Source organism: Vulpes vulpes, chromosome 1, assembly GCF_048418805.1.
Source record: "Vulpes vulpes isolate BD-2025 chromosome 1, VulVul3, whole genome shotgun sequence".
NCBI lineage: Eukaryota > Metazoa > Chordata > Mammalia > Carnivora > Canidae > Vulpes > Vulpes vulpes.
In genome coordinates this window covers 12588599-12601319 of record NC_132780.1, presented here as the reverse complement: position 1 = coordinate 12601319, position 12721 = coordinate 12588599, and the positions used below count along the sequence as shown (strand labels likewise).

Genomic DNA, 12721 nt, shown 5'->3' with positions numbered 1-12721 from the left:
ATAGGCTGGAACTGCTGGGGTCATTTCTGCCATCAGGGAGCGCCAGGTGAAACTCTGGGGTGAAACTATTAAACTGCTAAATTCACACTAAAAAAAGCCAAGAGGAGATGGCCGGCTACCTGGATTCAGCCTTACCTGAAATCAGGCACCCCCACACTATTAAGGAACATAAGCCAAATAACCGTTTTGCTTAAGTGTAGATGGATTATTAGTCCTAATACAGCATTTCACTTGCTAATTCTCCACCAGCCCCCACACAGCACCCACATTGAAATTACCCAGGCTTTTGCCCAGGGCATACCCAACACCCGGTCAACTCCTACTCATCCTTCAAAGCCCAACTCCAGCATCATTTCCCCAACTCCCCTCCCGTTCTCTTCTGGACTCCCCAGTGCAACAGTCTCTCCAGTGTTTTGTGTCAGAACCCACATCCCCCACAGTCAGGGGCTCCTTGTGTCTCCGTGTCCAGCACCGGGCCTGGCATGGAGTAGGCACAGGTCAATGACTGTTTATTGAATAAATGTACTACTGGTGTAAGAAGTGGCTTAGAGTCCGCTATAACATGTGGGTGGGCACGTGAGTGAATGAATGGGGGACCGATATAGGAACCGGGGGCCTCGTGGATGAGGCCGAGTTCTGTCCTGCCCTCCACCATCATCATCCTTGACCCTCACACCCCCACTAGGCCCATTCTGCAGCTGAGAAAATTGAGGCTCAGAAAGGAGGAACCACTGGCCCAAAGTCACACACTGCCTCCTCCTCGTCTCACTCACAGGTGAGGGCAGGGAAGGAACAGCCTGGGGTCAGCGTGGGGGAGGGGGACTCTCCTAAGTTTATTGGGCGACAGGCTGCAGGTGAGGGGGCTGACAGGAGGGGGTGGGTGTAATAACTTAAAAACCGGAGGTGACAGCGGCAGCTCCTCGAGAGATCTCTGCAGAGGGGAGGGGGTGGGGGTATTTACAAGGTTTGTACAAAGTGCCCCGCGCCAGCCTGGGGCGGGAAGGGGGGGTTCCAGCATGAGGGGAGGGGTGGGGAGGGGAAGGAATCTGCCTCTCTGACCCCCCCCCACTTCCAGCCCCCCCTCCATTCTCCGGTCTTTAGGCTCAGCAACCCTTCCTACCCCTGCCCAAGGCCTAATTCTTGAGCTGCTGGGGGTGGGGGGATAGGGCGGGATGGAAGAGGTTCCTCAGTTTCCCTTTCTGCCCCTGCCCAGTCCCCAAAGTCTTTTCGGGTGCCCCTCCCCGCAGGGGGAGGGGGGACAGGACCAGCTGGAGGCTCCAGGAAGGTGCCAGCTCCCCCTGCTCAGCCCCCTCCCGCTTCTCCCATGCCCGGCGGCCCATGGAGATTGGGCCACAGGACGGACCATCTCTGTCCCCACATCGGATTCGCGGGAACCGAGGTGATGACAGAGGGAAGACTCCCCTCCCTGACCCCTCTCCCCCGGGTGGCAGAGGTGAAGGGGACGAGGGGGAGGAAGGGGAGGGGACCCGGGCCGTGGTGGCTCAGAGCTCGAGGTCGTTGGAGATGCGGGTGACGAGGGTGCGGAAGGCCAGGGCGGTGCCGGCCACGCGGCGGAACAGAACTCCCCGCAGGCCGGGCCGGGGCAGCTGGCAGACCTCCACTTCGAAGTGGGACAGGGGCTCGGGCCCGCCCGCACCCCCGTGCAGGCAGGCCAGCAGGAACGGCTGTGGCTGGCGGCAGCGGCAGCGGGCGGCCGCGGTGGCCTGGCGCAGGGCCGCCATCAGGGCCTCGGGCGGGCGCGAGCTGGTCAGCTTCACACTCCAGGGGAATCGGAGTAGCCGGGGGGCGGTTTCCGTTTGATCCCAAGGTAGATGGCAACTGGGGCGAGAACACGGTAGCGGTCAAAGGCGGCGGGCGGGGGAGCGGAGGGAACGGTGCCCCGCGGCTCCCACCCGGGACGACTCCTCGCCGCCCTCTCTGACCCCGGGGACAGCGACAGGCTCAGCTGTACACACCGACCGCCAGCTGGAGCCTCCATCTCCCAGTGCCCCCCCCTCCCCGGTCTCTAAATTCCTGGAAGGGAGTGGAGGCGTCGCATGCAACCTCCTCCTATCGCCTCCTCCCACGGGGCAGCTGGAAATTTCTGGGGGCTTTTTGATTATTGCAATATCTTGGGATGGGGGTGCTGCTGGGCACGCTCAGGGAGGACACAGGTTCTGCGGTGTGTGAGAGGGCCCCGCACAACAAAGGAACGTCCGGCCTGAAGGGCCGAGGGTGCTCCTCTTGGGAAGCATTGCACACCTCGCGCTCCTGGCTGAGGCTGGGGGGACTAAGCCTCAGCCCCCAGCTGAGCCCGAGACTGAGTTCTGGCCAGTGAGAGCATTCTGCCCCCCTGCCTGCTGTGATTGGTTCAAAGAGGAGTGCTTGACCGGGTCCTACCAATCAGAGTATGCCACCCTTCTGGCCACAGGCGTTGGTTGATGGGTGGACATGTGACTCAGTTCCAGCCAATGAGAGTCAGTCCTGGGACCTTTGGAACTGGTGGGGAGGTCCTTTATTTGCATAGGAAGCTTTACAGGGGGTCGTGTGGAACTGAAGCAGGTTGTGGAGGGACAGGGCCGCCTGCTTTTGTAAAGCAGTGTTAGGGGAATCCCACGGGCCCCTTGGTTTTTGTACTGACTTTGGCTGCTTCTGCACGACAGACTATGGCGGAGCCAAAACGGCAAGACAGAGATTACCTGGCCCTTGAAGCCTCAACTATTTATCATCTGGGGCTGTACAGGTAACCTGTGCCTGAGCTGTTGGCAACAGTGGTGCTTCGTTGGATGACGGGGGGAGGTGTGTGGTCATACGTGGAAGAGGCTGGCCGTTAGGATGGTCAAGGGACGGTGTTCACGGATGGAGGGGTGAGGCACGAGAGGAACATGCAGAGGGGTGCCTGGGGGGCTCAGTGGTTGAGCATCTGACTTTGGCTCAGGGCGTGATCCTGGGGTCCTGGGATCGAGTCCCACATTGGGCTCCCTCTCTGCCTCTTGCTTTGTGTCTCTCATGAATAAATAAAATACAGTCTTAAAAAATAAATAAAGAGAAGCGGGCAGAAGAAGGAGGGTCCGAGGGTGAGTTCTAAAAGCTGGCTTGGAGGATGAGGCTTAGGTCCCATCTGAAGGTATGGGGGTGGTGGATGGGGTGGTGTGGACACAAGTGGGGTCTGAGGCACACAAAGGGGGAGGGGCTGGTGTGGCAGTCAGAGGGGTAGGCACATGCACTCACCTTGTGACCTCAGGTCCCCCGATTCTCTCAGGTTCGTCTGTGACCCTAGAAGGGGGAAGGGGGGCAGGGTGTCTGATCTGCACCTCCGGCGTCCCCTCCCCCAACCCACTGCCTCCAGGACTCTGGGCAGCCCCTGCCTCAGCCCTGGTCCCGGTCCCTCCCTGCTGGCTGGAGCTGGGCTGGGAGTCAGGATTCGAACTCCCTCTCCATGCCCAGCACGGGAACCCATTCTGAAAGGGTTAGTGGAGGTCAGAGGAGAGATACTGAAGAATTTGGAAGGCGAAAGAGAAAGGGGGTGGGCAGAGACACACACCTACATACAGAAGGACACGGACACACACACGCACCCCTCCTTCGGGCTTTGCTCAAAAGGCACCTCCTTAGTGAGGCCTGCTCCATTTAAAACTGTACCTCCCTTCCCTGCTCTATTTTTCTTCTCCGTACACTGTCTGGATCTCCGAGGAGAATATCGGCTCTCCCTGGGCTGGGATTTTACACATTCTGTTCACTCTATTCCAGGGTTTAAGAGAGTGCCAGGCACACAAGAGGCGCTTGGTGAATAAACATAAATCATTGTCCAAGGCAACATTCTTAGCTCTGTCCATATATCATCTCATTTAGTCCACATGACAACCCTAGGAGGAAGGCACTGTTATTGCTATCTCCATCTTACAGAAGAGGAAGGCGAGGCCCAGAGAGGTTGAGTGACTTGCCCAAGGTCACTCAGCAGAGCTGGGGTCTGAACCTCAAAGGTCTGGCTCCCGAGGCCAGACTACTGCTTATTAACAGCACATGGACAGCCAGACCCCACAACCAGTCCTCCTCCCGCACGCACACGCCCCCCCCCCCAGCCCCCTACACTCAGGTCGGACATGCAGACAGGGAGGCAGAGTCAGGGACAGCAGAGGCTGGACGGGACTTACTGATCTTGGATCCCTGGGGCAGAGAGGCGCCCGAAACGCAGCGGTTAGAGTTCTGCCGTTTAGAGGGATCGAGGGTAACCCTGTAGTGTGAGGGGGGAGGTGAGGGGTGACGGAGGAGGAGGAGATAGAGGAGGAGGAAATGATGTGGGGGTACAGGAGGCAGAGCAGAGCAGAAGACAGGTTAGGCCCCATTGCCCCCCACCCCACCCCTGCCCCCCACATCCCATGGGGCTCACCTTCTGGTCAGTTTGGAGGTCAGCTTGGTGAAGAGGTTGGTGGTGGGGCGGGGCCGCCCAGTGGGCAGGGGGGTGGCCTCGTGGGCCAGCGTGGGAGAGGCAGGGGGCCCATTCTGCACACCCCCGCCTCCCCCGCCCCCTGCCCTCCGGTCCCGGACCTGGCCACCGTGGAAGGTGCTGCGGATGGTGGAACCGCGTGCCAGGCGGCTCCGCTCCCCCGATGGGGGAGCCAGGCTGTGACTAGAGGGAGAGGCGGGGGGCACCCGTGGGGTACCCGAGCTGTGGGCAGAAAGGGACAAGTCAGAGTGGGGTCTTGAGGCTGGCCAAGGCCCCAGGTCTTCTGATTCTTTACTGTCTTGAGATCACATTAAAAAACCTAGTTCTCAAAAAAAAAAGAAAAAAAAAAAAAACCTAGTTCTCAGAGACAAGGCTGCCACGTACAGCTGGGCAGGCTGTGTACTATACAACCCTAGCTATTTTACTGACTCTTCTTTCTTCTTTCTTCCTAAGTCGGCTGTCCTTTAAACTGTCCTTTCTTCAAACCCTACATACCCCAAATGTATCCTAATTCTCCTCTCTCTGAACTCAGCAGTTGAATCGGTTCAGATACATTTTTTGATGAATCTCTTGCCATTTGCCATCCAAACCCCAGGAACCAAAGCAACTTTGCAAATACTTTGCTATCTGAACTTTCATTATTCAAACTTGGGACAGGAATAGAGGTGAACATCAAAGGGACTTCTACTCATTACAATGATTTTTTGACAGGTAAGAAAAGACTCTCTTCCTAATTGTCTCAAGGTGTTGTGTGGGCAGTGGTGGCTCCTGCGTCCCAGGACCCTCCTCCAGACCCTCCCAGTCCTGACAGGAGGGGCCAGATCTACAATTCCTATCCTTCGGAGGACTCCAGGACCAGCGTGGATCTCAAAGAGGGAACCCTGACGGCGGCAGATGCCACTACCTCTCCCTTGGAATCTGTCCTCCTCGTTTTACTTTTAGTAACCAAACTTCTGAGCGTATGAGCGGTGCACACGGCCATCTGGCCAGAGACTACATTTCCCAGCTCCCTTGCCGTTAGGGCAGGTCACATGACTATTCTCTGGCCAATGGGATACAAACAGAAGTGTTTTGTCCCATTTCTGGGTCAGGCCTCTAAAAAGAATGCAGCTTGCGCTCCATTCTTTCCATCCTTCTTGCTGGTTGAGAAATGGTGGCATCTGGTGCAGTGGCCTCGGTGCCAGAGCTGGAGCTTCAGGTTGAGTTTGGCCGACTCAATCTGGGTCCTTGGAGGGCCCTGCCTGCCTGCCTACCTCTGGAAGGCTCTATCGGAGAGGACTACACCTCCTTCTCACTAAGCCACTGTACCTTGGTTTCTTTTTGGTGTACAATCTAACTAATACCCTGTCTCTCGACCAGAGCTGGAAGGCTATGCATTATAGTGTTTACAAATACGCTGGGATCAGTCTGGAATCTCTGCTCCTTGATTTACCAGCTGTGTGGCCTTGCACAAGTTACCTAACCTCTCTGTGCCTCACTTCCTTAGCTGTAAAATGGAGGTACCAGGATCTACCTCACAGAGTTGTCAGGGGCATTCAGCCAGCGAACTAAGGCCTGGCATACAGTTCCTGCTTGATGAATACTCACTACTGTTTTTATTTAATGACCGTGAAATAAGCACTCACTCATCGAATGCCTTCTATGTCATGGACCTTGTGCCAGGTACAGGACGCACCTGCTCTCCACCGGATCCCTCTAACAGGGCCTAGAGGCAGAGAACATCAGCCCCATCTTACAGAGGAGGAAACAGAGGCTCAGAGACTTGCCAAAGGTCATCTGCTAGCAGAGTGCAGAGGCAAGATTTGACCTCAGAACTTAGTAGCCACAGAAGCACTGCTCTCAACCACTCCATATCCTGTCCCCACCCAACAGTAACCTGTGTTGATCAAGTGTTCCCTAGACCCCACCAGGACTCCTAGTGGGTGCGAGTGTCATTATTTTGAAGCCTGCCCCACTCCTGAACTTGAATCATGATGTGAACTAATTCATCCCCTGTGCCTTTTTTCTAAGTAGGCGCCACACCCAACGACCCAACGTGGCGCTTGAACCCACAACCCTGAGATCAAGAGTCACATGCTCTACCTTCGGAGCCAGCTGGGCACCCCTAATTCATCCCCCTTTTATGCTCCAGCCAGTCTGCACTGGTTTCCCTCCCCTGCCAGCTGAGAGAGACCGAACAGACTCAGGAAAGCTAGTTTGAAAACCAGCCAACAAGAGGATGTTGAAGCTGTGACATTCTGGGGCTTCTCTCAAGTTCTAAAAATTGATCATTCAAAAAAAAAAAAAAAAATCAACTCAGTTTCCCAAGGCTCGTAGGCGGAGAACAGGGCAGACTGCTTTCTTGGGGCCGATGACTAATTAATTAAGAGGGGAAGATTATCACGGGGGTCGGCAGTGGTGGGATGGGTAGGAGATGGGTAGATTCAGCCAAGGGAAGGGCAGACACACACTCCCCATTCCCCATGGTGCCCCCCTCCCCACAACAGTTATCATCTTCTATAAAGGAGGGCCCCGCTCCCCTACACCCCGCTCCCCACTACTGCCCCCTCTCCGTACCTATTCTCTTTGCCATTTGGCAACAGGGACGGGCGCTCAGCCCCAGGGCGTTCTGTGCAAACATAGGTGTTTCTGCGGGTCATCATGCTGGGAGGGAGGTTGTTCTGTGGGAGACACGGCCAGGAGGGAGTGAGGGGGTGAAGGGACACCCCTTAACTCCCCACTTATCCTCCCTGGCCTCCCTCGTTATAATCGAGGCAGGGGCCAAGGCTGAGTAGGTGATGGTTTACTTCAGGAGAAAAGGGAAGGTAACGAGGCATCCGGGCAGCATAGGCTAAGAGTCATGGGGCTGAGACAGGGGTGCTGAGGAAGAACGGGTCAGGGGCGGTGCCTGGGGGGGGGGCAGCCTCACCCACTCCTCTCCCAGCTCTATTCCACCTGGGTACAGTCCAGCCACGTCAAGCTTTTCGCAGCATACTTATTCATGGCACACTTGGGTGTCTCCTCCTGGCCTTTGCATGCCCGGCCCCCCTACTTGGATATTCCTCCCACCTTTCCCCTTGACTCCCACCTATGTATCTTTCATAATATATCTGGCTGAGTCAGCTGCCTTCTTGGGGTCCCCACCCGCCACCTTGATCACTCTGTATTGTCAATATCTGTCCCCCTTTATCCGTCCCTACCCTGCCCTGGACTGCGAGCTCTCTCAGGTCAGGGAGCGCAGGTGGATGCTGCCTCCCCGAATGTGCTGGAAGTGATCCCTCATTTCCTATCCTCTGGGAGTTTCTCTAAGGTTGGTGTTATTCCTTCCTTCAGTGTTTGGCACAATTCCACTCAAGAGTCAGGAATTTTCTTTCTGGGAAAGTTTTAAGCTATGGATTCCAGTTCTTGAACAAGAATATAAGACTGTTTGGATTTTGTTTTTTCTTGAGCCACTTGTGATTTGAAAGACATCTGTCCATTTCATCTAAGACGTCACACTTATTGGCATAAGGTGGATCCTGATACCTTCTGTCTTTTTGCATTGGGACAGTTTTCCTTTTCATCTCCAATATTAGTAATTCGTGGGGCCCAGTGATTGTTTTACTCTTCCTAAGAACTGGATTGCAGCTTTGGTGGGTTTCTCTAGCGTATAGCTGCTTGTTCCCTTATTGACTTCTGTTATTTCCTTCCTTTTATTTTTTTTTGGGGGGGGGAGGCGGCTTATATGCTGTTCTTTTTCTATTTTTTTTTTTACGATTTTATTTATTTATGGAGACACATAGAGAGAGGCAGAGACATAGGCAGGGGGAGAAGCAGGTTCCCTGAGGGGAGTCTGATGTGGGACTTGAAACCAGAGCCCCGGCACCACGACCTAAGCCAAAGGCAGACGCTCAACCGCTGAGCCACACAGGTGCACTTTTTTTCTATCTTTTTAGGTATGGGTTTAATTTAACAACAACCAGAGCCTTCATATATTGAGGGCTTACTGAGCTGGACACTGTGGGAGGTTAGTTTATGTCTTATGAGAGCCTGACAACAATCCAAGTCCCCTGATGCACCCATTTCACAGGGTGGAAGACAGGCTCAGGAAGGGGGTCACACAGCTTGCCAATGCAACTCAAGCTCTGGCCTGTGTGGCCTCAGAGGACTGACTGCTTGCTTATGACCTGTCTCCACTCTTGTCTCTGATGGGGAGGCCGCTTTCCTTCCTCAACCTACTGTTCTGAGGAGCTGCAGAACAGGAGGGCCAAGTACTACATTCCCCAGACTCCTCTGCAGCTCAGGATCCATGTATGAACGGGTTCTGCCCACCCTTACATTCCAGAAGATCTGGAAGGTGGCAATGGGGTGGCAGTCACCTTCCTGTCCCCTTTGCCTTCTGCTTACATGGGCAAGGTCATGAGGTGAGGCTCTGGCTCAGAAAGGCCCCAGTCCCTCTTTTTAGACTTCCTGGCATCATGGGCCCTTCTGGTAGAGAACAATGTTTCTGAGCCTTGAATTACAGTCATGACCGCATGTTCTGGAATTCAACCGTGCTAGGGTCTGCCCCGGCGGTGGCAGTTCCCTTGGCGGGTCAGTTCTGCTGTGCTGATGTGTCATTCCTGTGGGGTTGAACCCACTGCCTGCTGCACCAAGCCCTTCCTTCAACTTTGTAAGTACTTCCTTCCCTGTATGAAATCCCTCCTGCCTAAAGCAAGTGGAGTGCTTCTTTCTGACACCGAATGCTAATTTATATGCTAGCATATCCAGCGCAGGCTCGGGCAGAGAGAGCACTCAGATGTCTAAGGGATGAACGAATGAACAAAGAGAACAAGGAGTGCTGTGTGGCGGTCTGGGGAACAGGATGGGGAACAGCAGGGTCTGCAATATGTGAGCCAGGCGGTCAGACCCCCAGCCCTGGCCACTCACAGGGGTGCTCGTGCTGTCCTTCCGCCGCTCTGGGATCTCTGCCTTGTTGGGGTTGTGGGCGCTGCTGACCATGGGGCTGGAGGGGGGCAGCCCCCGGCTCCCGCTTCCGGCAGCACTGCAGCTCGCCTTCCGGCCTGGCAGTCGCTCTTCCTTCAGCTCCGCGTCCCCGGTGCTGGTTGGGCTGCGCTTGGGGTGTAGGGGTGCGGGGGATGGGCCACCTGGTGGAGGGAGGGGATAGTTAGGGCTCGCGTCACCTGGAAGAGCCAGAGCCTACTCTGAGTGATCCTGAGAACCTCAGAATTCCTCACATAGGCTGCAAGCTCCAGTGTGAGCCATACTGACCTTATCTGTCCAAATGACAAATGTGCACCCTGACCCCCAACTCCATGTAAATGACATGATGCATGAGCAGGTTATTCACTGCATTGGTATTTTTTTTTTAAGATTTTATTTATTGGGGGGGGGGCATGAACAGGAGGAGGGGCAGAGGGAGAGGGAGAAGCAGACTCCACGCTGAGTGTGTAGCTCAACATGGGGCCTGATCCCAGGACCCCAGGATCATGACCTAAGCCAAAGTCGGACACTTAACTGACTGAGCCACCTAGGCACTCCTCATCACGATTTGTTTTTAAGGCCAAAAGACTGAGAGCAGCCTAGGTACCCCTTAGGAGAGGAATGGCTAAATGAAATTAAGCTATTTCTATACAATGAAATACTCTACAGCTATGAGGAGGAAGCTGCTTATGTATCTTATGATCTTTAAGACTGCAGAGCAGAAAAGGCAGAGCCTGTGGTCTAAGGTGTGCTGTCATTTGTAGAAGGGGAAATGTGTAGATCTCTACATTTCTATTTATCTACTTGTTTATGTGTGAACATCTTAAAAGGCTCTTATTTGTCTTAAAGGTGAGAATATGGGCAGCCCAGGTGACTCAGCGGTTTAGTGCCGCCTTCAGCCCAGGGCCTGATCCTGGAGACCTGGGATAGAGTCCCACGTCGGGCTCCCTGCGTGGAGCCTGTTTCTCCCTCTACCTGTGTCTCTGCCTCTCTTCCTCTCTGTGTCTCTCATGAATAAATAAACAAAATCTTAAAAAAAAAAAAAAAGTGAGAATATTGGGACGGCTGGGTGGCTTAGCAGTTGAGCATCTGCTTTTGGCTCATGGTGTGATCCTGGAGTCCCGGGATCGAGTCCCACATCAGGCTCCCTGCATGGAGCCTGCTTCTCCCTCTGCCTATGTCTCTGCCTCTCTCTCTATGTCTCTCATGAATAAATAAATAAAATCTTTTATTTAAAGATCTAAAAGAGAGAATATTACCTTAAGTTATGTGAATATGTTAGTATTGTATTTATGTATATTTATGTCTCTCTTTTTTTTTTTTAACTTTTTTTTTTGGAGGGGAGGGGGGCAGAGGGAAAGAGAATCTCAAGCAGACTCCTCACTGAGCATGGAGCCCAAGGCAGGGCTCAATCTCATGATCTGAGCTGCAATCAAGAATCAGATGCTCGGGCAGCCGGGGTGGCTCCGTGGTTTAGCGCCGCCTTCAGCCCAGGGCCTGATCCTTGAGACCCGGGATCAAGTCCCATGCCAGGCTCCCTGCAGGGAGCCTGCTTCTCCCTCTGCCTGTGTCTCTGCCAATCTCTCTCTCTCTCTCTCTGGTCTCTCATGAATAAATAAAATCTTTAAAAAAATAAAATCAGGCGTTATATTAAAGTATATTAAAAAAAAAAAAAAGAATCGGATGCTCAAGGGATGCCTGGGTGGCTCAGTGGTTGAGTGTCTGCCTGTAGTTCAGGTCATGATCCCGGGGTCCTGGGATCAAGTCCTGTATCAGGCTCCCTGCATGGATCCTGCTTCTCCCTCTGCCAATGACTCTGCCTCTCTGTGTCCCTCATGAATAAATATATAAAATCTAAAAAAACAAACAAACAAAAACCCAAAACCAAATCTGGTACCTTGGAACATCTTAGGAAATTGTAGTTCTAGAGCTAGTGGGTTTAAATGCATTCATGGGGCTGAACTGCCCTTTGAACTGTCGAAACTTCTACATATTAAGTCCCCAGGAACCTCAATGCTCCAAGTTCCCAGAAGCACAAGTTCTGCAGTGACGGATACAGGGCACCCATCGACAATCCCCTGAGAACCTTTGGAACCCAGAAGGTTTCCACGTGGGTGTTAAGATTACCATGCTAGAACCAGAGGATGTTAGAGGCATAAGCTTCTTAGCGACTTTCTGTGCCAATCTGGCTGTTTTATAGGTGGAAAAAGGAAATCCAGGGAAGGGGAATGGCTTGACCATCCAGATCCCACACTTCCTGCTCAGGACAGAGGCTTGAGTTTCCCCAACACCCCCTTCCCCATGCTAATGCCTGTCCCAGAGTTAAGCATTGTGAAGCAGGGCTGCAAAGTCAGGGAGAGTTGGACTGTTCCTCCACTGCCAAACACAGAGTTACCAAGTGACCTGGTTCATTCCTAGGTACCTGCCCAAGAGAAACGAACACGTACGGCCATACGGAACGTTGTACTCGAACGTTCACGGTGCATGACCCACAATCGCCAAAAGGTGAAATCAATGCAACGTCCATCAGCTGATGAATGGAAAAACCAAATGTGATTGACCCATGGAATGGAATATTACTGGGCCATTAAAAGGGACGAAGTGCTCGTTTATGCTTAAACGTGGATGAAAGTGTTATCCTGAGTGAAAGAAGCCAGACGCAGAAGGCCACAGCTTGTATGACTGCTCTTATACAAGATGTCCAGAATAGGGGAATCTGTAGAGATGGGGAATAGACTGGGGGTTGTCAGGGGCTAGGGGGGTGGTGGATGGGGGTTTGGGGGTCGATGGCTATCTAGGGCTTGTGGAGTTTCTTCCTGGGGTGATGAAATGTGCTAAACTGTGTTGTGGTAATGGCTGCACAACTCTGAAAATACTAATACCATTGAATCGTCCACTTTGCATGGGTGAATTATACGGTATATGAGTTGTATCTCAAAAGAGCTATTGCAAGAATAGGTGGGAGGGTTCACCTTTGAGGAGGGTGTGGGTGAGAGACCTCTTGGAAGTTTCCTTGCCTCATCTGTGGTGGTGGTGATGGGGTCTGTTTTCTGTGGGTGATGAGATCTCTTTCAGTTACAGAATGTGGGGTACAACTAGGTGTCTGCCCAGCCCCTTTCCACTAGGAAGGGCCTCTCAACATTTCAGTGCGGAGGAGAGCCAGAGGGCAGGCTCTCAGCAGCCACTTTGTGCAATGTGTCCTGATCACAGTGGCTTAATCCCAAGTGGACCCTGACGTGAGTGCTCTATCCCTGATAAGTGGACCAAAGGGATTCCAGCTATCATTTGGGCTGGGCTCTAACACAGAGAGATTGGGAAAAAGATAACGTGAGA

The 12721-nt window shown here is 53.4% G+C and overlaps 1 protein-coding gene across 2 annotated transcripts in view; it reads right to left on the bottom strand.

The window, feature by feature from the left end:
• Positions 1–483: 483 nt before the first annotated feature.
• Positions 484–12721, bottom strand: part of MARK4 (microtubule affinity regulating kinase 4) — a 29883-nt gene continuing 17645 nt past the window's right edge. The window contains exons 13-18 of one of the 2 annotated variants that reach the window (XM_072754919.1): positions 9335–9552; positions 7004–7107; positions 4391–4669; positions 4155–4234; positions 3232–3276; positions 484–1839 (exon numbers count right to left, since the gene is read on the bottom strand). In XM_072754919.1, the coding sequence (XP_072611020.1) occupies positions 1775–1839; positions 3232–3276; positions 4155–4234; positions 4391–4669; positions 7004–7107; positions 9335–9552 (791 nt within the window). In that variant the 3' untranslated portion in view covers positions 484–1774. The remainder of the gene's footprint in view (positions 1840–3231; positions 3277–4154; positions 4235–4390; positions 4670–7003; positions 7108–9334; positions 9553–12721) is intronic. The other variant, XM_072754920.1, reaches the window with a different exon arrangement.